The 24,431-nt window shown below is 43.4% G+C and overlaps 2 protein-coding genes across 5 annotated transcripts in view; one reads left to right on the forward strand and one right to left on the reverse strand.

The window, feature by feature from the left end:
- The window catches only part of ACACA (acetyl-CoA carboxylase alpha), a 335,341-nt gene that overhangs the window by 14,651 nt on the left and 296,259 nt on the right, over positions 1-24,431 (forward strand). The window lies entirely within an intron of this gene.
- On the reverse strand, positions 6,624-22,693 carry C19H17orf78 (chromosome 19 C17orf78 homolog). 2 transcript variants are annotated; one of them, XM_002827310.5, is made up of 7 exons: positions 22,636-22,693; positions 20,842-20,928; positions 19,422-19,667; positions 13,580-13,705; positions 10,919-11,043; positions 10,344-10,466; positions 6,624-8,150 (listed from the first exon to the last, which is right to left on the reverse strand). In XM_002827310.5, the coding sequence occupies exons 1-7, from the start codon at positions 22,691-22,693 to the stop codon at positions 8,073-8,075; spliced, it is 843 nt and encodes a 280-aa protein (XP_002827356.4). In that variant the 3' UTR covers positions 6,624-8,072. The 2 variants fall into 2 exon arrangements, with proteins under 2 accessions (XP_002827356.4, XP_024090398.3); XM_024234630.3 differs by lacking the exons at positions 6,624-8,150; positions 10,919-11,043; positions 13,580-13,705 and having other exon boundaries at positions 10,355-10,466.

Here is a 24,431-nt window from a genome sequence, read left to right on the forward strand (position 1 = left end):
CTTGAAACAAAGAGATTCTGGGAAAAGGACCAACCCAATCCCCATCTGTCTGTTTTTTCATTAAGGGCGCGTATTTACTAAGTCGCTACAAAAGTGTGAGACATAGCCCTGGGCCTAGGAATACAGTGTAAGATTCATTGTCTCTCTATAAGAGAACCAGGCATCAATGAAATACTGCGGAAACACATAATTACCAACAGATGAATACCACGAAGGAAATTTACACTATAAAACAGTATAGAGGAATCTGATGGAGTTTAGAAGGTCAGACTGAGGAGGTGACTATTGAGCCAATGTCTGAAGGAAGAGTGGAAAGTTAAACAGGCTAATAGTAGTGAAGAAGGGGAAAGGGGATGAGAGAGTAGAAACAATATTCCAGGCAGACAGAGCAGCATAGGACTTGAGGCAGGAAAGGAGCTAGTCCATTGCCACTGAAGCTAGAGAAGGGGAAGAGTGGGGCAGAGGAGACTGGAGAGAGGCAGATTATCTAGGGCCTTGGCAGTCGTCTTGAGGGTTTTGTACTTTATCCTGATAGCAGTGGGAATTCACTGAAAGTTTTTTAGCAAAAGAGTAACAAGATCAAATCTGTATTTTGAAAAACTGGTTACAATGTGGAAAATTGTATGCAGATTAAACTGAGGCAAGAGAGTGTATGGGGAGACAGATTCTGAGGATATGGTAGTTCAGGCCAATGATATGTTCCCTAAACCCACTTGTTTTCCTAACATTACTTTAGTAGAAAGCAAAGACGTTAATTCTTACGTAGTAAATGTGCATCAAATATTAGCTATTATTATTATCTATAGCTAGAGATAAAAGGCTTAAAATTAATCTACCAGGAAGAATGAGTTCATTGGAGTGAAAGGATTTCATTGAAAGCATGGATATGCGAATCAAATTCTTTTCTTTCTAGAACAGAGGGAGGGAGTTAGAGGAGTTAAAAAGTGATACCGCAGGCTGGCCGCGGTGGCTCATGCCTGTAATCTCAGAACTTTGGGAGGCCGAGGCAGGCGAATCACAAGGTAAGGAGTTCGAGACCAGCCTGGCCAACATGGTGAAACCCCGTCTCTACTAAAAATACAAAAAATTATCTGGGCATGGTGGTGGGCACCTGTAATCCCAGCTACTCAGGAGGCTGAGACAGGAGAATCACTTGAACCCGGGAGGCGGAGGTTGCAGTGAGCCGAGATTGTGCCACTGCACTCCAGCCTGGGCAACAGTGCGAGACTCTGTCTCAAAAAAAAAAAAAGTCCGGGCATGGTGGCTCACGCCTGTAATCCCAGCACTTTTGGAGGCCGAGGTGGGCGGATCACCTCAGGTCAGGAGTTCGAGACAGCCTGACCAATATGGAGAAACCACATCTCTACTAAAAATACAAAATTAGCAGGGCATGGTGGCGCATGTCTGTAATCCCAGCTACTTGGGAGGCTGAGACAGGAGAATCACTTGAACCCAGAAGGCGGAGGTTGCAGTGAGCTGAGATTGCACCATTGCATTCCAGCCTGGGCAACAAGAGCGAAACTTCATCTCAAAAAAAAAAAAAGTGATAACACAGCAGCTAGAAGAGGAGGCCAGACTTTTTTTTTTTTTTTTTTTTTTGAGACAGAGTCTCGTTCTGTCACCCAGGCTGGAGTGCAGTGGTGCGACCTCGGCTCACTGCAACCTCCGCCTCCCTGGTTCAAGTGATTCTCCTGCCTCAGGCTCCTGAGTGGCTGGGAGTACAGGCACGCGCCACCACGCCCAGCTAATTTTTTGTATTTTTAGTAGAGATGGGGTTTCACAGTGTTAGCCAGGATGGTCTCGATCTCTTGACCTTGTGATCCACCTGCCTCAGCCTCCCAAAGTGCTGGGATTACAGACGTGAGCCACAGCGCCCAGCCCCTATTTTACATTTTTTTATTTGTGCCCACTGCCTTTTTTCAGAGGATGTAGTTAGCAATTGTAGCCACTGGATGGTGCAAATTCACAAGAGTCCAGTGAAATTTCCTCAATTACGGTCCAAGGTGCACCTGTTGCTACACTGCACCAAGTGAAGGAGGGTGGGGTAAAGGAAAGACTTTTTGGATCTGAAATTTCAGTGTAAACATGGATTGAAGTTCACTAGAAGTTCAGATTGAGGGAAATTTTTAGAATTTGATCACTGACAAGGCAGGTCATTGAATAAGGAAAGACAAAAGAAAAGTGTTGTAATAATGAAGAGGAAGAGAAAAAGGAACAGATAATGAAATGTGAGGGAAAATAAGTCTAAAGAGATGAATTCAAGTGTTAGCAACAATTATAGTATGACCCTTTACTGGTTTGCATCTCCCTGGTAACTGATAGCAACTTTGATGTAAAAATAAAGCTTACTTCATTCTCTTCTAGAAAGTCAGCTATGCTACCCTTAGCTTATCCATTTGGTGGTGTGACATTATCAACAAATATTTTTAGTATCTGCTATGAACATGGTGCTTTGTTGATACAAAGTAATATAGAGATATACAAATTAACACAGATACTGGGCTTCAAGCAGAAGAACCAGTAAGTACATATAAGAAGATAAGTAATTGACTGGATTAAGAAAATGTGGCACATATACACTATGGAATACTATGCAGCCATAAGAAAGGATGAGTTCATGTCCTTTGTAGGGACATGGATGAAGCTGGAAACCATCATTCTGAGCAAATATTGCAAGGACAGAAAACCAAACATCGCATGTTCTCACTCATAGGTGGAAATTGAGCAATGAGAACACTTGGACACAGGGCTGGGAACATCACACACTAGCGCCTGTCGTGGGGTGGGGGGGTGGGGGAGGGATAGCATTAGGAGAAATACCTAATGTAAATGACGAGTTAATGGGTGCAGCAAACCAACATGGCACATGTATACATATGTAACAAACCTGGACATTGTGCACGTGTACCCTAGAATTTAAAGTATAATAATAATAATAAAGAAGATAAGTAATTCAAGGCAACCTGAGGGCCATTGTGTCGACTCAGAAAATGGAATACTTTTTGAGAGTGGGAGTGGAGTATCAGTGGGATGGGGAGGAAGGGATCATAGGACTCTCAACCTGTCCAGGGCAAACAAAAAATAAAAAGATTTCTTCTGGCCTTTAGTCATAAGTACATGCAGCAACTCTTTCTTGGAAAATGGCTAGTTATAGACATAGACATAGGAAAAGTGCTCTAGGTCAGAATCTGCTGGGCAGTGATTAGAAAGCATCCAAAATATTAATAGGAGGGGGTAGGAGATATGAGGAAATAATGGTTAAAGCCAGTACCACTCCTGAAACCACCATTGCACTAGCCTGGGAGTACAGAAAAGGAAGGATGTTAATGGCTTGTTCAGGCCTTTCAGAGATCCAAAGTCCCAGGTCACTTTGATTTTTGAGATTATGGGTTTATCTAAAAAATGAAGAAATGGCAAAACAGAGATACAAAATATGTTTTATATTTTATTTATATTTATCTTTTTTTTTTTTTGAGATGGAATCTCACTCTATCACCCAGACTGGAGTGCAGTGTCACCATCTCAGCTCACTGCAACCTCTGCCTCCTGGGTTCAAGCGATTCTCCTGCCTCAGCCTCTCGAGTAGCTGGGATTACAGGCATGTGCCACCACACCCAGCTAATTTTTGTATTTTTAGTAGAGACGGGGTTTCACCATCTTGGCCAGGCTGGCCTCGAACTCCTGACCCCAGATGATCCACCCGACTCGGCCCTCCAAAGTGCTGGGATTACAGGCGTGAGCTACCGCACCTGGCTGTTGTATATTTTAAGTGTTTCTGTTTAACAAAGTAATGCTTTTAATACACACGCAAATATGGCTGTTTACTTAATGTCATTCAGCAATAACTTAAAAAGTTTAAATTGGAGGTTTTTGTGAATGTACCTTCTTTGCCCTAAGCAACTACCTATCTTAATTTTTGGGCCTATCAAAAAGTATTGGGGTGACATCAACCCTTTAAAAAGGTGGAACAGGCTGGGCACGGTGGCTCACGCCTGTAATCCCAGCACTTTGGGAGGCCAAGGTGGGCAGATCACCTGAGGTCGGGAGTTTGAGACCAGCCTGACTAACATGGTGAAACCTCGTCTCTACTAAAAATACAAAAATTAGCCGAGCATGGTGGTGCATGCCTGTAATCCCAGCTACTTGGGAGGCTGAGGCAGGAGAATTGGCTTGAACCCGGGAGGCGGAGGTTGCGGTGAGCCGAGATCACGCCATTGCACTCCAGCCTGGGCAACAAGAGCGAAACCCCATCTCAAAAAATTAAAATTTAAAAAAAGATGGAACAGCTTCTAGTCACCTCTAAAACTTGAAAATAAACACAACTTCTTGAAATGTAGTAGTAATATATTAGCCAAGAAGAAGAGACAGTTTTTTTTTTGTTTTTTTTTTTGAGATGGAGTCTTGCTTTGTCACCCAGGCTAGAGTGCAGTGACATGATCTCAGCTCACCACAACCTCAGCCTCCTGGGTTCAAGCAATTCTTCTGCCTTAGCCTCCCGAGTAGCTGGGATTACAGGCACCTGCCACCACGCCCAACTAATTTTTTGTATTTTTAGTAAAGATGGTGTTTCACCAGGTTGACCAGGCTGGTCTCAAACTCCTGACTCAAGTGATCCACCTGCCTTGGCCTCTCAAAGTACAAGGATTACAGGCATGAGCCACTGTGCCCAGCCAAAGAGACAGATTTAAAGTGGTGTGAAGAATATGAAGTTGTGTATGTGTCTTTTTATTATATGTGTATATATATTTATAATGTCCATAAAGAGATATATTAACCACTGATTACATATTAACCAGTGTTAATGATTATCTCTGGCAAGAGAGATTAGGTATTACTTTTATTCTTTATACTTTTGGTTATTTTCTAAAAGCTTTTATAATGAGAATGTACTTTATTTATTTTATTATATATTTTATATATATACATATTTTTTGAGACAGAGTCTCGCTGTGTCGCCCAGGCTGGAGTGCAGTGGCACGATCTCGGCTCACTGCAAGCTCCGCCTCCCGGGTTCACGCCATTCTCCTGCCTCAGCCTCCCGAGTAGCTGGGACTACAGATGCCTGCCACCACACCCGGCTAATTTTTTTTTTTTTTTTTTTAGTAGAGACGGGGTTTCACCTTGTTAGCCAGGATGGTCTCCATCTCCTGACCTCGTGGTCCGCCTGCCTCGGCCTCCCAAAGTGCTGGGATTACAGGCGTGAGCCACTGCGCCCGGCCGAGAATGCACTTTAATAATTATAAAAACAAAGTGTGGTAGCTTAATAAGAAAGAACTTGCAATAGAAACAGCAAATAAGGCTAGGCGCGGTGGCTCATGCCTGGACTTTTTACCCCAGCACTTTGTGAGGCCGACGCGGGTGGATCACTTGAGGTCAGGAGTTGGAGAACAGCCTGACCAATATGGTGAAACCCCATCTCTACTAAAAATACAAAAATTAGCTGGGTGTGGTGGCGCATGCCTGTAATCCCAGCTACTGGGGAGGCTGAGACACGAGAATAGTTTGAACCCGGGAAGCAGAGGTTGCAGTGAGCTGAGATTGTGCCATTGCACTCCAGCCTGGGCAACAGAGCGAAACTCCATCTCAAAAAAAAGAAAAAGAAAAGAAACAGCGAATAATTCCACAGGAATAATTGGCACTTCCACAGAAACAGTGTTTTATCAAGTTTTGTATAACTTGGTCTATAATGGTGACACTAGAAATGGTGCCCAGCTCTGAAGTGATCTGCAGATCCACATCCCAAAGCCCACACAGGAGTTCTCCTTTCTCCTCTGCCATCTCTCCCATCTCTGTTTTTACAGATCTTCACTGGTAAGGGAATAGAGGACTTGAAGTTATTAATGGATTAGGGAGTCAGAAAATCCTCAGAGGGGTCTATGCTTTGTCAGGGGAAACAAATTGTCCCCAAAGCAAAATAATTTTGATTCTGTCTGTGAATTTCTATAAAGTCAGTACAAATGTTACCCAAATTATACTCTTTTTTTTTCTTTGAGACAGTCTCGCTCTGTCACCCAGGCTGGAGTGCAATGGTTCAATCTCAGGTTCAAGCAATTCTTGTGCCTCAGCCTCTCGAGTAGCTGAGATTACAGGTGCACACCAGCATGCCTGCCTAATTTTTGTATTTTTAGTAGAGATGGGTTTCACCATGTTGTCCAGGCTGGTCTCAAACTCCTGGCCTCAAGCCATCTGCCCACCTCAGCCTCCCAAGGTGCTAGGATTACAGGCTTGAGCCACCGTGCCTGGCCTCCAATTATACTCTTGTAGAAGACTTGATGAGCACAGATTTTGCCATAGGTTTTATCTCCCGGGAAATCTCATATTTCAGGATTAAGGGACATTCAGTGGTGGGTGAGGCTGGAAAGGGTGAGGATGCATGTAGGCATTAGTTCTGGACCAAGAGCTTCTAAGTATATAATTCTTTTAATCCTCACCAGTGGTCTTGGGAAAGAGCAGGCATTTTTTTTCTTCCTATTTTATTGTCAAACTAAGTCACAGATGGCAAAATAAACTTGAGGCAACATTGTGGATTAGTGGCAGGATGCAAATAATATACTCATTCATCCAAATGCCAACTTCAGTGCTCTTTCCTCTCTGCTATATTTTCAAGGTATGCTCTATGGACATTTAGAGGTTCTTTTTTTTTTTTTTTTTTTTTTGAGATGGAGTTTTGCTCCTGTCGCTCAGGCTAGAGTGCAATGGTGAGATCTCGGCTCACTGCAACCTCCACCTCCCGGGTTCAAGTGATTCTCCTGCCTCAGCCTCCCCAGTAGCTGAGATTATAGGTGCCCTCCACCATGCCCGGCTAATTTTTGTATGTTTAGTAGAGACGGGTTTCACCATGTTGGCCAGGCTGGTCTCAAACTCCTTACCTCAGGTGATCCACCCACCTTGGCCTCCCAAAGTGCTGGGATTACAGGCGTGAGCCACCACGCCCGGCCCTAGAGGTTCTTTGGAGCTTCTTTGAAACATGTCCTCATTATCCATGCTTTATATGTGTTCTCTTTCAGGCTGGACTTGAATATTAAATCGAGCCTTAGGGTGAGATTTTCCCCTGTTGGTATTGTTTTGATAATCACTTTTTGGACAGCACTTGAAGTGAAAGAAAGAAGGATACAGTTTATGTTTTTTTTTTTAACCAGAGAACTAAGAAAACAGAATTTCTTAGAAACAGACACATTTCACCAAAATGAAATGGAATGGTTTCAGACTCTTAGGAAAAGAAGCAGGGCCTCACCCTGTCTTATCCCTCCTGACATTTCCTTTTTCACCTCAACATTGATTCAAGATCAGGTGGTTTCACTTTCTCACCAAACTCTTATTTAAGCAGGTTAGATTTGACTCATAGCTATTCTCCTGTGAGAAACAGCATTATCATAATTATTTTGCTCTGGAATCTTTGTCCAAAAGGTATGCAGCTCTCTATTAAAGTATGATATAATATCAGAGCCACCTTAGGAATTCTGGATTGTCAGAAGACTTTGCTTGGGTACTAATGGTCTGTAGTCCCTGAACCCCTTGGGGATAACTTATGAGGAAGACTTTTGGAATGCATAGGGTCAAGTTCCCTTCAGCAGTGTGTGGATAGGTACATGTGGTACCAGAAGCTAAATTACAAAACCTTATAAACGTCAACCAAGGAGATCAGGAGTCCCACTCTAAGCTATTGAGGGCCAGTGAGTGTGAAGTCAGCTGTGAAGATAACAGAGGAGTTGGAAGCTGTGTCACACTAACAGCTGCCTTGTTCCTTAGAGGCTGTGTTTGAGTCTTCTGTCAAAGAGAGCAGTAAGGTCCATTCATAGTGCTTGGAGGGAATGCTTTTTGTTCTCATTTGAGGGGATGGAAAGGTATCCATTTAGATGGATGTATGAAGTGAATTACAGAAGGTTGTGGCCCAGATAGGGGCATGAGGGTAACTCTGCTAAGCCCACACTCTCCCTTCATTAACCAGGAATTGGTGTTTGATATTAATGTCCCTGCTGAAGATACGAGTGTGAAATTGGCAAGAATGTGCCCATATTAATAGGGAGAAGACTGTGTAGTATCATTCAGTGTTTGAGATAGAGCAGAACTTTTCAGAAGTATGTCTGGTGGATAACAGTGATCCCTGCAGCTTTCTTTGGGTTTGATGAATTGGCAGCATCTTGTCCAACCTAGAGATTGAAAGGAAATATGAAAGTTAAAAAAGGATGCAAGTGTATAGTTCTTCATGTACCAAGAAAAGGGCTGGCTAAGTACAAAACCCCATGTAATTCCAAGTGCACTTCATTTTGCCTCTTTGTTAATTGATAATTACACTGAGAAAGTATGATCAAGGTGCACATAGGTATGAGAACCTATAATTGCTTGGAACCTATAACCCACTAGCAAAGTAATTAAAAGATCTGGATCATAGTTCTGTTTCTACCAGCTGTGTAACCTTGGGAAGTCACATAACCTCTTCAAGCCTCAACTTAAGTATGAGTAAAATGTAGATACTTGCCCTGGCTACTTTCCAGGATTTCTGTAAGGCTCAAATGAGATAATGTATATAAGATTGCTATCTTAGTACTATTTTTTTTTTTGAGACAGAGTCTCGCTCTGTCGCCGAGGCTGCAGTGCAGTGGTGTGATCTCGGCTCACCGCAGCCTGCGCCTCCCGGGTTCAAGCGATTATCCTGCCTCAGCCCCCTGAGTAGCTGGGATTACTGGCACATTCCACCATGCCTGGCTAATTTTTTGTATTTTTAGTAGAGATGGAGTTTCACCATGTTGGTCAGGCTGGTCTCAAACTCCTGACCTCATGATCCATCCACCTCGGCCTCCCAAAGTGCTGGGATTGCAGGCGTGAGCCACCATGCCTGGCCCTATCATTTATTCCTTTATCATTTAGTAGCTTATTGTGTTCATAGAAGTTCAATCACAGTTGCAGCTACGTGGTTATCTCTAATTCTATTCTGGACTAGACTTTGTAGTCCCCTCAGGCCTATTTCTTCCAATGTTCAGGAGAAATGATAATTTTTTTTTTTTTTTGAGACAGGGTCTCACTCTTTTTCCAGGCTGGAGTGCAGTGGCTCGATCATAGCTCACTGCAGACTTCAATTCCTGAGCCCAAGTGATCCTCCCACCTCAGCCTCCCAAGAAGCTAGGGCTACAGGCACACGCCACCAGCTGGCTTTTTTTTTTTTTCTTTTTTTAAGACGGAGTCTTGCTCTGTCTCTCAGGCTGGAGTGCAGTGGCGCAATCTTGGCTCACCACAACCTCTGTGTCCTGGGTTCAAGCAATTCTCCTACCTCAGCCTCCCGAGTAGCTGGGACTATGGGTGCACACCACCATGCCCTGCCAATTTTTGTATTTTTAGTAGAGACAGGGTTTCACCATTTTGGCTAGGATGGTCTTGATCTCTTGACCTCATGATCCACCTGCCTCGGCCTTCCAAAGTGCTAGGATTACAGGCGTGAGCCACCGTGCCTGGCCCAGCTGGCCATTTATATATATATATAATATATTATATATTATATTATATATTATATATAAAATCATATATTTTTATATATGATTATATATATTTATATGTATATGTGTGTATATATATATATACTTTTTTTTTATAGAGACAGTGTCTCGCTATGTTGCCTAGGCAGGTCTCAAACTCCTGGACTCTAGCAAGTCTCCTGCCTCTGCCTCTGCCTCTGCCTCCCAAAGCACTGGGATTGCAGGCATGATGAATCAGGCCTGGCCTTAAAAATCTTAAAAGTAAGATTCTTGACTCCAATCAAAATTATCTGATTCAGTTTATATGGGGCCCAGAGGTATGTGTATTCAATAAGCACCCTATTGTATCATGTCTGGACTGATGTTAGGAAAACAGTAGGATAAAATCCTACTGTTTGCCCACGTTTGCTTCATAACTGAAGCAGCTCCCTGTTCCCAGCACATTAAAAAATATATTTTTTCACAGTCCTCTTAGGGACGAATCTCCTAGCACTTATATATTAACCCCATTTTATTTTTCTCTTTTTTCTTTTTCTTTTTTTTTTTTTTTTTTTTGAGACAGAGTCTTACTCTGTTGCCCAGGCTGGAGTACAATGGCACAATCTCGGCTCACTGCAACCTCCACTTCCCAGGTTCAAGCGATTCTCCTGCCTCAGCCTTCTGAGTAGCTGGGAGTACAGGCATGTGCCACCTGGCTAATTTTTGTATTTTTAGTACAGACAGGGTTTCGTCATGTTGGTCAGGCTGGTCTCGATCACCTCAGGTGATCCACCTGCCTCAGCCTCTCAAAGTGCTGGGAATAGAGGTGTGAGCCACCGCGCCCGGCCCCTACCCCACCTTCTTTAAGCAAATGACATAAACCACACAGAGAACACTTTCCTTCTGGGGCTGAGAGTCAGGCTTGGATTCAGCTGTCCCAGGTGGCTGACCTCCCTTCTTTTGCCATCTCCACAACCACTGGCATTGGCACAGCTCCCTGGCTCCTAGGCATTGACACTGAAGGGAGAAAATGACTGGTATTAATATCAAGTGGCTGGTAAGCATTTGGTTTTCTTCCAAACCTCTTGTTGGGCAACTTAAAGGAAGTCATCTCTTCTAAATAAAATATTCAGTCCTATTGGACCTAACCTTCCTAGAAAATGTCTAAGTACAGCAGAGGAAAGGAACTGCATTTAGCGAGCACCTATGTGCCAGGTGCCTTTCACACAGAATCTCAATCTTTATAACTACCATGAGAGGCAAATGTCATGAGACTTATTTTACACATGAGGCCACGGAGGTTAGAACAGTCAAGCAACTTTCCCAACACCACTCAGCTAGTGAGTGTGAGTGGCACATCTCCTCAAATTCCAAAGTCTATGCTTTTTCTCCTTATGCCAAGCTGCTTCTGGAACAGAAGAAAGTCTTTATAGATTAAGTTCAAGGATTCAATACAACAGCAAACTTACAGGACATGGGACTTCAAAAATTACAAATACTATAATGGCGACTCCGCTGAGCAACAGGGTGACAGCAATCAGAATTTTGACCACAATACTCCATTTCTGTCTCTTCTCTAGGTTCTCATCTGTGTCTAAAGGAGAGAGGGGAGTGGAAGAGGGAGAAAAGAAAATTTGAGAGAGGGAAGAGATTGATCCTTTGACCTGAAGTTCTTCTGGCTCACAAGACTATTAGAGGCCCAGACTAACCCAGAGGCAGAAGCAGAATTTCCAATTCAAACTCAGGGTTGGAGGGGGTGAGGGTGAGCTGAGCATCATGGGCTCTGCTCTAACTTCTTTTGCACTCTCTTCCCAGTGAGTCACCTTCCCTGGAATTGGAGATTTTCCATAATCACATAGGGCTGATTCTTACACTGCTCACAGGAAGAAAAATCTCGGGTACACATGGAGCTCTAAACTTCTTTTACTGTCAGCTTTATCAGGGTTCCTACCATTTTGCTCTGACATATTTTATGGGATTAGAAAATCGCCTTTCCTATGTTTCTCCTGGCTTTCATAGAATAGAAGAGGAAGAAATGGAAAAATTAGCACTGCTTCTGGGTCAGAAGCTCAATCTGGCGGCAAATGGCTAATATGCATTTTTTTCTCACTCTGTCACTCAAGACTGGCATGCAATGGCACAATCTCGGCTCACTTCAGCCTCATTCTCCCAGGCTCAAACCAGCCTCCCACCTTAGCCTCCTGAGTAGCTCAGACCACAGGCGAACACCACCATGCCCGGCTAATTTTAAAAAATTTTTTGTACAGACAGAGTCTCATTATATTTCCCGCTGAGCTTGAACTCCTGGCCTCAAGCAATCCTACAGTCTTGGCCTCCCAAAGTGCTGGAATATTACAGGCGCTAATGTGCATCTTGTCATTACTAATATCACATTTTTTCCCCTGGTAGAAACTAGGATATAACCCAAATTGGAATCTTACAGAATTTTAGTCCTGGCCAATTTAAGGAGGACTGTTGCTAAAAAACAGTGAAGAAGGCTGTGTGCGGTGGCTCACGCCTGTAATACCAGCACTTTGGGAGGCCGAGGTGGGTAGATCACTTGAGGTCAGGAGTTTGAGACCAGCCTGGCCAACATGGTGAAACCCGTCTCTACTAAAAATACAAAAATTAGCCAGGCATGGTGGTGCATGCCTGTCATCCCAGCTACTCAGAAGGCTGAGGCAAGAGAATTTCTTGGATCCGGGAGGCAGAGGTTGCAGTGAGCTGAGATTGCACTACTGCACTCCAGCCTGGGGGACAGAGTGACACTCCATCTTAAAGAACAAAAAACCAAAAAAACAGTGAAGATGAAAATATGCTGTTGGAGGCCAGGCGCAGTGGCTCACACCTGTAATCCCAGCACTTTGGGAGGCTAAGGCAGGTGGATCACAAAGTCAGGAATTTGAGACCAGCCTGGCAAACATAGTGAAACCCTGTCTCTGCTAAAAATACAAAAATTAACCAGGCATGGTGGTGCATGCCTGTAATCTCAGCTACTCAGGAGGCTGAGGCAGGAGAATTGCTTGAACCCAGGAGGTGGAGGTTGTGGTGAGCCGAGATCACACCGCTGCACTCCGGCCTGGGTGACAGAGTGAGACTCCATATCAAAACAAATATATGCTCTTGGGGACGGGCGTGGTGGGCAATGCCTGTAATCCCAGCAGTTTGGGAGGCTGAGGTGGTAGGATTGCTTGAGCCCAGGAGTCTGAGACCAGCTTGGACAATGTGGCGAGACCCTGTCTCTACAAAAATTTAAAAATAAGCTGAACATGGTGGCACGCACCTGTAGTCCCAGCTACTCAGGAGGCTGAGGTGGGGGGATCACTTGAGCCCCAGAGGTCAAGGCTGCAGTGAGCCATGTTTGCACCACTGCACTCCAGTCTGGGCAACACAAGACCCTGTCTCAAAAAAAAAAAGAAAAAGAAAAGCACTTGGTTGGTGTCATCACTCTTATAATTGCTTAGTGTTTAAATATTGTCCATCTATACATACAGTGGCTAGAATTATCTACTACAGAAATACAGTTTTTTCTGTCCCTAATTCTGGCAACAGGGTGAGCTCATTTGCGTGGAGATAAATGATCATTGATGGTGTCAAATTACAAACATTTCTGGGACCTTCTTTATAGAGAAGCTAATTTGTTGTTGTTGTTGTTGTTGTTGTTGAGACAGAGTCTCACTCTGTCGCCCCTGCTGCAGTGCAGTGGGACAATCTCGGCTCACTGCAGCCTCCACCTCTTGGCTTCAAGCGATTCTTCTTTCTCAGCCTCTCAAGTAGCTGGGGTTACAGGTACCTGCCACCACGTCCAGCTAATTTTTGTATTTTTAGTAGAGACGGGGTTTCACCATGTTGGTCAGGCTGGTCTTGAACTCCTGACCTCAGGTGATCCGCCCACCTTGGCCTCCCAAAGTGCTAGGATTACAGATGTGAGCCACAGCACGCGGCCTAGAGAAGCTAATTTTTTAAAATAAAAAATTGAATGATTTTTCAATGTACATTCAGTAACTTCTCAACCTTAAGAAAAATATCAGTAGATCCAGACTAACGTTGGTGATAAAAATGTTTCTTTACTGTTCTCATTTTACTCCTACTTATTCTGTACTTTGTCATTTCAAAGCTAGAAAAATTACCAGTACTTGTAGTTTTCTCTTCTTCTTTATTCCCAGGAGTTATAGAAGGGGTAGTGGTGGAAAAAGTCTCTGATGAAGCCCCCATCACTGGATAGACTTTACATTGTGAGATCCCTGGTAAAAAAGCTATAAAACAAAGTAGAAAAGATGAAACTTTAGAGGAAAACTTTATCCTGCCTTTGATTTTACCTGATAAAACCCTACCCAGCTGATAGTAAACTTCCAATTGTGGTCCCATTAACCTGTCTGTCCATAGGTTTAGGGTGTGAGCACAAAATAATGCCAAGAGTAAATGAGGATAGAGATACTAATAAGAGATATGGATTAAATGCCCATGGGACTTTTGACTAACATAGGATCAAAGTGAAGGAGTGATACCAGTGATATCATTGCCTATCATTATTTAGGCCACAATAATAATAAAGATGAAGGCCATAAAAACTGTAGACAGTTTCCTTCTTTAAAAAGAGATGGCTCCAAAGTCCAAGGAAGAACATGAAATATCAGTTAGCCTTAATGACTGCTGCAAGTGTGTCTAGTAGAATCTAGATCAACTACTCTGAGAGGGGACTGGGGAAAGCAGGAGGAGCTGGAAGAAGGAAAAGCCACCCAGCTTCATGTACTCCTCGATTTCATTCATTCAGCAATTTTTTTTTTTTTTTTTTTTTTGAGACAGGGTCCCCCTCTGTCACCCAGGCTGGAGTGCAGTGGCGTGATCTCGTCTCACTGCAACCTCTGCCTCCCAGGTTAAAATGATTCTCGTGCCTCAGCCTCCCAAGTAGCTGAGACTATAGGTGCGCGCCATCGCACCCGGCTAATTTTTGTATTTTTTGGTAGAGATGGGGTTTCACCATGCTGGCCAGGCTGGTCTTAAACTCCTGACCTCAAGTGATCTGCCCACCTCGGCCTCCCAAAGTGCTGGGGTTACAGAGGTGAGCCACTGTGCCCAGCCTGGCCTTGCTTTCAAAGGATCTCTGGGCTACTGTGTTGGGAATGGCTTGGGGTGGGCAAGAGTAGAAGGAGGGTAACCTGTTAGGAGGCCATTGCAAAAGTCCAGATGAGAGATGATGTGATTCACACCAGCAGTGGAAATGATGGGAGATGGATAGAGTCTAGCTGGAGTCTGGAAATAACCTCACTCATCTCCAGAATTGACCTAATCCAATTCAGACAGTGTGGTTTCTGTTCTATTTTTAGTGGTCTCATATCATTGCTTATTAAATTAAGGTCTATAAATTCTACTTGACTTTTCTAAATTACTCGTCCATGTCTTAAGTCCATGAGAAAATGATAGTCCTTTACCTCAGAGGCCAGTGGCCATAGTACCAGGCACTGTACACGAAATCATAGGGGAAGAGATAATCCCTGATTCCAGTTTAATCAGGAAGACAGTGTTGGCAGACATTGGCAGAGACAGACATAAAGTCAACAAGTTCAAAAGGAAAAACAAGAACATTTTCAGCATAGTGCTAGTCAGTTCTTTGAAGTGATAACTTACATGTTTATGAGTCAGATTAGATAAAAATAAACAAATCTCACTTTGGACAAGTCACCACAAGTTCTCTGTGTTTTGTTTTTTTTAATCTGTAAGATGGTAACAGTAAAATAATACTTGCTCTACCTATTTCACAGGGGTGTTGTGAAGATCAGAAACAAATAAAAATGAGAAAGCATGTGTGTAAACACTTTGCAAACTGAATGATATTATGATGGAAAGAGAGGGAAAAAGATGACCTAATGAGTCATCTGTCTCCACCAAAAGAAATTTTGAAATATTGATAATAGCCGTCTTTTCCTTTTCCAAATTTCTTAAATAATAACAAATAGTCTCCATTTACCTTTTTCTACATTCCATGTTGACCCACATTTTCTGATGAGCATTTGTATTGCAGAACATTCTCACCCTTACAGTTCCAAATTTCTATTTTACTTGAGGACATTTTCATGAACTGTCTTCTGACCGTTTCCAGGACATCCTCCTATGCAGACTGTCTGGGACAACAGGCGCACACCACTACACCCGGCTAATTTTTGTATTTTTAGTAGAGATGGGGTTTCACTATGTTGGCCAGGCTGGTCTCGAACTCCTGACCTCATGTTCTGCCTGCCTCAGGCTCCCAAAGTGCTGGGATTACAGGCATGAGACACCACTCCCGGCTCTAATTTTTATTTCTACGCTGTTTGAGGTTTATCACTTCTGGTACTGAGTGGAGATTTAAATTCAGAATAGGAAGTTTCAAACTTGTAGAAGGGATTATGTTTCAAAAGTTCATACATAAATTTGTTGTTTTGGACCAAGTGAGGTGGCTCACGCCTATAATCCCAGCACTTTGGGAGGCTGAGGTGGGCAGATCACTTGAGGACAGGAGCTTGAGACCAGCCTGGCCAAAATTGCAAAACCCTATCTCTACTAAAAATACAAAAAATTAGCTGGGCATGGTGGTGCAGGCCTGTAATCCCAGCTACTCGAGAGGATGAGGCACGAGAATTGCTTGAACCTGGGACGCGGAGGTTGCAGTGAGCTGAGGTCGCACCACTGTACCCTATCCTGGGGGACAAAGCAAGACTCTGTCTCAAATAAATAAATAGGTTGTTTGGGATTCATCATTGTGGTTTCATAAAAATGTATCATGAGTGATGATTAGGTCCCCAAACTAATCTACAAATATCCATTTGATCTTTTTGCATAGCTCAAATAGTACAGAGTATTAGCTTAAATTCTAGATGTGGGAACCAACTACTATGTTATGAAGGAAGGAGGAAGAGTTTCTTTTTCTCTGGGAGGCTAACCAAATGCAAATTTTTAAATTAGGTCAGGTTGATCTTTGGCATCTCTCCTCCCCCTTAACCTCTCAGTTTTCCTTGTCCCAATTTCTAAGAGCTAATGTCCTTAATTGCCCCAAGTCTCACAATGCCTAGCACTATATTAACTCCACCCAGAGTGCTCCAAACTCCAAAATGACTTAAGTCCACTATTCCCCAGCACAGCTGCCATGGACAGCAAGGTGTCACATGTTAAGAGGGAAACAATTTGATTTAATTAATTTGCATTAATATTCAAAGTTCAAAACCCTGCCAGAGTCTTTTGAGTTTGTTTATTTTTTGAGATGGTGTCTCGCTCTATTGCCCAGGCTGGAATGCAGTGGTGTGATCTCGGCTCACTGCAACCTCCGCCTCCCGGGTTCAAGTCATTCTTCTGTCTCAGCCTCCCGAGTAGCTGGGACTACAAGCGCGTGTCTCCATGCCTGGCTAATTTTTTAATTTTGTTTTGTTTTGTTTTTTGAGACAGAGTCTCGCTCTGTCGCCAGGCTGGAGTGCAGTGGCGTGATCTCAGCTCACTGCAACCTCTGCATCCTGGGTTCAAGCTATTCTTCTGTCTCAGCCTCCCGAGTAGCTGGGACTACAGGCACACGCCACCATGCCCAGCTAATTTTTGTATTTTTAGTAGAGACGAGGTTTCACCACATTGGCCAGGATGGTCCTGATCTCTTGACCTCATGATCCGCCTGCCTCGGCCTTCCAAAGTGCTGGGATTACATGCGTGAGCCACCGCACCTGACGCTTTTGAGTTTTTAAGAGTTTTTCTGTAACATGTAAATTATACATGTTAGCATGTATAATTTACAGTACCTGAGTCACATCCTGAGAGCCTATCTACTTATTTCCCAGTTTTAGTCTAGAGTTTAAAGTTTTTTCCATTATTCTGCTTGTGGATCCCCAATTTCTCTAAAAATGTCAAGTTTTATTTTATTTTTCCAGTAATGTAGCAATAGCATCTAGGGGATTGCCAGTTTATAAAAAGGAACTGGCTACACTAAAGAAAAAAAAAACTGTATGAAAAAAAGAAAGGGTGAGAAAAGGAAAGGAGGGCAGAAGGAGAGAAACTTCAGGCTGAGGTTAAGAACCACTGCCCAGCAGCTGTGGGGGAATAGGCATTCTTACCCAATGTGGGTATGCACAATGGAACCAACCTCTAGTGAGGGTAATTTAGCAGTAACTATCAACCTTTGATGCAACAATCCTGCTTCTTGGAATCTTATTGATAAATTGATAAATCTTATTGATAAATTGCAGGTATACAAGAAGAATATATATAGATCCCGAGTAATAGTGAAAGAGGGGAAAAGAATTCATTAAAAGAAAAAAGAAAAAAAAGAAGAATATATACGGTCATTGTTTTCAGAATTGTTTGTATTTGCAAAAGATTGGAAACGACCAAAATATATATCAATAGGGGGCTAGTAGTATATAGAAGAGACATGGCTGGGTGCAGTAGCTCATGCCTTAATCCCAGCACTTTGGGAGGCCAAGGCGGGCAGATCACAAGGTCGGGAGATCAAGACCATCCTGGCTAACACGGTGAAACCCCATCTCTACCAAAAATACAAAAAATTAATCAGATGTGGTGGCGAGTGCCTGTAGTCCCAGCTACTCGGGAGGCTGAGGCAGGAGAATGGCGTGAACCTGAGAGGCGGAGCTTGCAGTGAGCTGAGATCACACCACTGCACTCCAGCCTGGGCAACAGAGTGAGACTCTGTCTCAAAAAAAAAAAAAAAAAAAAAAAAGACTATGGAAGAGACATACTATGGAATAATGTAAAACTGTTAAAAAGAATGAGGCAAATATAAAAAAAAAGTATGGGGTAAATATATATGTATTGAAATGGAATGACTTAATGACTTATAAGATATATTATTAAATGGAAAAGCAAGGGATTGGCCGGGCGCAGTGGCTAACGCTTGTAATCCTAGCACTTTGGGAGGCTGAGGTGGGTGAATCACTTGAAGTCAGGAGTTCAACACTAGCCTGGCCAACATGGTGAAACCTTGTCTCTACTAAAAATACAAAAATTCACTGGGTGTGGTGGCGGGCACCTGTAATCCCAGCTAATTGGAAAGCTGAGACAGGAGAATCACGTGAACCTGGGAGGAGGAGGTTGCAGTGAGACGAGATCGTGCCACTGCACTCCAGCCTGGGTGACAGAATGAGACTCTATCTCCAAAGAAAACAACAACAACAACAAAACAACAATAAAAACAAAAAAACAAGCAAAAGCAAGGGGCAGAACAATGTATATGGTATGCTACCATTTATGTTTTTAAAATATGCACATTCATACATTCTTAGAGTATCTCTGGAAGGAAATATAATAAGTTGATAATAGTGGTTCCATCAGGGATAGAGAACTGGAGAATTGAGAGACAGGAGTAGGAGAGAGACTTACTTTTCACTATAAATCTATGCTGTTTGAATATTTTACTGTGTGCATGCAAAATGAAATTAAAAAAAAAAAAATCCTGGCCAGGCACGGTGTCTCACGCCTGTAATCCCAGCAGTTTGGGAGGCCAAGGTGGGCAGATCACTTGAGGTCAGAGATCAGGACCAGCCTGGCCAACATGATGAAATCCCGTCTCTACTTAAAATACAAAAATTAGCCAGCCATGGTGGCAGACACCTGTAATCCTAGCTACTTGGGAGGCTGAGGCAGGAGAATCACTTTAACCTGGGAGGCAGAGGTTGCAGTGGGCCAAGATTGCACCACTGGACTCCAACCTGGGTGACAGAGCGAGACACCATCTCAAAAACAAACAAACAAAAAAGAAATTTTAAAAAACTGTCGAAAGAAGACCCATCAGAAATGGAGATCACATGAAAATCACAGCGTATCAGGGCTAAGAAGGGATCTTAGAGATTGTAAAACTGACTATCAGAGAGCACATAGATTTGCCCAAGGGGAGGATAATTCATTTTCTTGTAGCTTTTCCTGCTACTGAGTTCCGGCTGCCTTCAAGGATGTCAACTAAAAGTTAGTGCCTGCCCCCTTCCTCTTTTCCAATCTCACCTCTGCCTGTTAGAAGAGATCCAGTCTGAAACTTGGATGTAGGGATTAGGTGACAGCTTGAGGAGGCAGAGCTGTTTCTGCGGGGAGCAGCAATGATTCTCAGGTTCTTCAGAATATGCTTGACCTTTGGTCTTCTCTCCAAATATACAAGGTTGACTTTTACTTTGCTGTCAGAGCCAAGGCACTGCAGGGTAGCTATAGTCCGGTTTTGAATGAGTGTTGTCCTTTTGGTTTCTGTGTGAGTTTCTGGAAGGAGAAGAACCAGATAGAAAAATGGAGCTGGTTTTGTTTTTTGTTTGGTTGGTTTTTTTGAGACAGGGCCTTGCTCTGTCACCCAAGCTGGAGTGCAGTGGCGCAATCATGGCTCACTCCAGCCTCAAACTCCCTCAATCTCCAAGCAATCCTCCCACCTCAGCCTCCTGAGTAGCTGGGACTATGGGACTACAGGTGTATGCCACTATGCTCGGCTAATTTTTTAATTTTTTAAAAGACAGGGTCTTGCTATGTTGCCCAAGCTGGTCTCGAACTCCTGGGCTTAAGCAATCCTCCCACCTTGGCCTCCCAAAGTGCTGGGGTTACAGATGTGAGCCACCACACCCGACCTTGAAGCTTTTGCTCTTGTTGTCCAGGCTAGAGTGCAATGGCACGATCTCTGAGTTTTGCTCTTGTTGCCCGGAGTTTTGCTCTTGTTGCTCAGGCTGGAGTGCAATGGCGCCATCTCAGCTCACTGCAACTTCCGCCTCCCCAGTTCAAGTGATTCTCCTGCCTCAGCTTCCCGGGTAGCTGGGGTTACAAGCGTGCACCACCACATCCAGCTAATTTTTGTATCTTTAGTAGAGATGGGGTTTCACTATGTTGGTCAGGCTAGTCTCAAACTCGTAAGCTCAAGTGATCCACCTGCCTTGGCCTCCCAAAGTGCTGGGATTACAGGCGTGAGCCACTATGCCTGGCTAAAGCTGGTTTTTAATCTGAACAGTGCCAAGCTAACCCGCTTCCATTCATGACCCCTGTTAAACTCCACTGCTGTACTTTCTCTACTTTTAGTTAACTTCTTCTTCAGTTTGTGTTCATAGTACTGATATACAAGTCCTGCCTTTCTTCCTGCCATGGTTCCCATGAAGGTTGGTGAAAGCAGTAAATTTAGCACAGAGAAATGCTCATAGATTTTCTTTAATGCAGAGAGGGGTAGGTTCTGCCTCCTTCTCTTTTTTCATCTCCATCTGTTTGAGTAACATAGGCATGCCTTAGGTAATGACAGTTAATTTAAAGATTGGTTTCCAGAAAGCCTCCTGGAAGGATACATATCCTTAAAATAGGATATTTGAGATATGGGCTAGGAAGTGGGAAGATGAGACATCTTTTAAAGGTAAAAATTTTTTGGAATGGCAATATCATTTTCCAGAAAGGATCCATTCCCTACCTTGCATTTGCAATTCTCTGATGCTTCTCACGTCCTTTGGGAAGATCCCAGGCAGCTGTTCCACTCGGCAACTGCTATCTCTGAGGTCTGGGGGTGAGCAGAGGGGGAGGAGGGGAACCGGGGGAGGTTTGGGGAAAATCAGAATTTACTGGTACTTACTTTTTAGAATTCTAGGCAATGGAGAAGATATGGAAGAATGCAGTTCCTGCTCATAAAACTTGCAACTTGGGAGATCAAACACTCTCTAAAAAGACTACTTTTATTTATTTATTTATTTATTGAGACAGAGTCTCACTCTGTCGCCCAGGATGGAGTGCAGTGACGTGATCTCCTCTCATTGCAACATTCGCCTCCTGGGTTCAAGGGATTCTTCTGCCTCAGCCTCCCAAGTAGCTGGGATTACGGGCATGCACCACCATGCCCAGCTAATTTTTGTATTTTTAGTAGAGATGGGGTTTCGCCATTTTGGCTATGCTGGTTTCAAACTCCTTACTTCAGGTGATCCAACTGCCTTGGCCTCCCAAAGTGCTAGGATTACAGGTGTGAGCCACTACGCCCAGCCCTCAAAAAAGAACACCCAGCCAAATACACACAAAGTAGTAGTTGACCTAGTATAAAGAATACTGAGTACTAATCTATTACCCTTAGGACAAAGAAAGGTAAAATAGAGTTAAGAAGACTTACTAAGTTAATGAAAGACTAACCAACCCATTTCCTTAAATACTGCTTATTTTCTCTTCTCCCTCCTATTCTATCTTCTTTCTTGTATTAAATAAAGCTTTTGGAGATTTATATTGTCTGACCTTGGTATCTCTATAGGTTTCCACAGAACCATAGATCTTAGTTATTTATGCTTTTATGCTTTTTGGCACATAATTCAAAGGGTTGTGACATTTTTATAATTTGTCAAATTCGTCTGCTGCACCTTGTGCCATTTGGTCTTAATTCTGATTAGCTAATTTTATTTTTTTATTTTAATTTTTTATTTTTTGAGACAGAGTCTCATTCTGTTACCTAGGCTGGAATTCAGTGGTACAATCTCAGCTCATTGCAACCTCACCTCCCAGGTTTAAGTGATTCTTGTGCCTCAGCCACGTGAGTAGCTGAGATTACAGGTGCATGCCACCATGCCTGGCTAATTTTTGCATTTTTAGTAGAGATGGGGTTTCGCCATGTTGGCCAGGCTGATCTTGAACTCCTGACCTCAGGTGATCCACCAATCTTGGCCTCCCAAAGTGCTGGGATTACAGTCATGAGCCACCGTGCCCAGCCTTGATTAGCTAATTTTAGAGATGAAATGTTTATGAAACTTTGAAAACTCATGTTTTAAATAAGCAGTTACCAAAGAGCAGCAAATGATGCCATTCCACCCAATATCACCCTTTCCCTCAGCTCTCCCCACCCAAGAATATCACCATCTAGCTATTTACATGTACCAACTTAAAAAAGGCAACATCCTATGAACAGTATGAATTTGGGAATCTTAGGTGATCACAATACTGAAACTCTAAAGAAAGCCATCCAACAGTGAAAGGACTTTTAATGTTAATTACATGAACAAGACATAAGAATGCATCACATTCTCTGAAGACCTCTCATCATGAAACAGACGGCTATCTCTCTGGAATGAATAAGTTGCAGTCTTTCTTAGAGGCGAGTGGATACATGGGATTAACTCTGGAAAGTATTGCTTGCTGGATATCAGCTACATCTCTAGCTGGTGGAAGAGACCCCGAAACTCTTTCTAGGCCTCTCTCTGTATTTTCCAGGAGATTAGGCTAGAGAATTACTTACCTTTCTTGTTGGCATCATAGGATGCAATGATCAGGCTGAAGACCAAGATGGTATCCATGTTAGCTTGAGCACATGCTCATTGCAGACAGACCACTGCTCATCTGTCACAGCCCTTGATAGCTCTGCCTCTAGTTGCTTTCACCGCACGCAGCTGGAACCAAGTTTGACCCTGAGAGACTCTGATTCCACCCTGATTATTTTGCCCCATTTCCTGAAGACCCAGGAATAGATCTAATTGGAGAAAGGGCTAATTCTGCTTATTAATAATTCACTCAGAGTTCTTCTGACTTCGCTGCCGGTGCTGACATAGAGAACTGGATTACCCAGAGGTTTCTCGAGCAGGAAGGCCATAAACGCCCATCGATATGTTTTACAAATACTTGCAGATAGACACGTAGACATTTACATGCATGCTCACTGACACAGGCACAGAGATTTATATACTTTCACGAAAAGATGTGGAGATTTCTAGTAAGGAATATAATTTCTAGAATAGAGCAGGAAACTAGGACTAGGAGTCAGTACAATTGAGTTCTAGTACAGGCCCTGTTATTAGCTATCACCTTGAGAAAATTACTTGACTTCTTGGGATCTAAATGTTCTCTTCTATAAATTGAGAGTCCTGAACCATATGATCTTTTTTTTTTTTTTGAGGCAGACTCTCTCGGTCGCCCAGGCTGGAGTGCAGTGACCCGATCTCGGCTCACTGCAAGCTCTGTCTCCCAAGTTCACGCCATTCTCCTGTCTCAGCCTCCTGAGTAGCTGGGACTACAGGCGCCCACTACCATGCCTGGCTAATGTTTTTGTATTTTTAGTAGAGACAGGGTTTCACCGTGTTAGACAGGATGGTCTTAATCTCCTGATCTCGTGATCCACCCGCCTCGGCCTCCCAAAGCGCTGGGATTACAGGCATGAGCCACCGTGCCTGGCCTTTTTTTTTTTTTTTAATGGAGTCTCTTTCTGTTGCCCAGGCTGGAGTGCAGTGGCATAATCTTGGCTCACTGCAACCTTCATCTCCTGGGTTCAAGTGATTCTCCTGCCTCAGTCTCCTGAATAGCTGGGATTACATGTGTGTGCCACCTCGCCGGCTAATTTTTATATTTTTAGTAGAGATAGGTTTCACCATGTTGGCCAGGCTGGTCTCGAACTCCTGACCTCAAGTGATCTGCCCCCATCGGCCTCCCAAAGTGCTGGGATTACAGCCGTGAGCCACCCTGGCCGGCCCTGAACCATATGATCTCTAGAATTAATCCACAGTTATATACATAAACTCACATTAGCACAGACATACCTACTGAGTTTTGCACATCTTCACACTCCTGAATAGTGAATTGAGTATTGGTGGACAACATTCCGATGACCATTGGGCTGAGAGGTTGTGAGGAAGAGCTAAATACGGCAGGTGAGTGGTACTGTCTGTGGCTTGGGAAGGTTTTCCTAGACAGATAACTGTTGTTGAAGATTTTTCCAAATTTGTATTTTTTAGTATCTAGTGTAACAATCTGTAGACTTTGTGATGGCATAGATAGATGGAACATAAAAGAGAATGAAGGGCTGGGTGCAGTGGCTCATGCCTGTAATCCCAGCACTTTGGGAGGCTGAGGCGGGTGGATCACCTGAGGTCGGGAGTTCGAGACCAGCCTGACCAACATGGAGAAACTCCATCTCTACTGAAAGTACAAAAATTAGCTAGGCATGGTGGCACATGTTTGTTATCCCAGCTACTTGGGAGGCTGAGGTAGGAGAATCACTTGAACTGGGAGGTGGAGGTTGCAGTGAGCCGAGATTGCGCCATT

This window comes from Pongo abelii, chromosome 19 (genome assembly GCF_028885655.2).
Source record: "Pongo abelii isolate AG06213 chromosome 19, NHGRI_mPonAbe1-v2.0_pri, whole genome shotgun sequence".
Classification (NCBI taxonomy): domain Eukaryota; kingdom Metazoa; phylum Chordata; class Mammalia; order Primates; family Hominidae; genus Pongo; species Pongo abelii.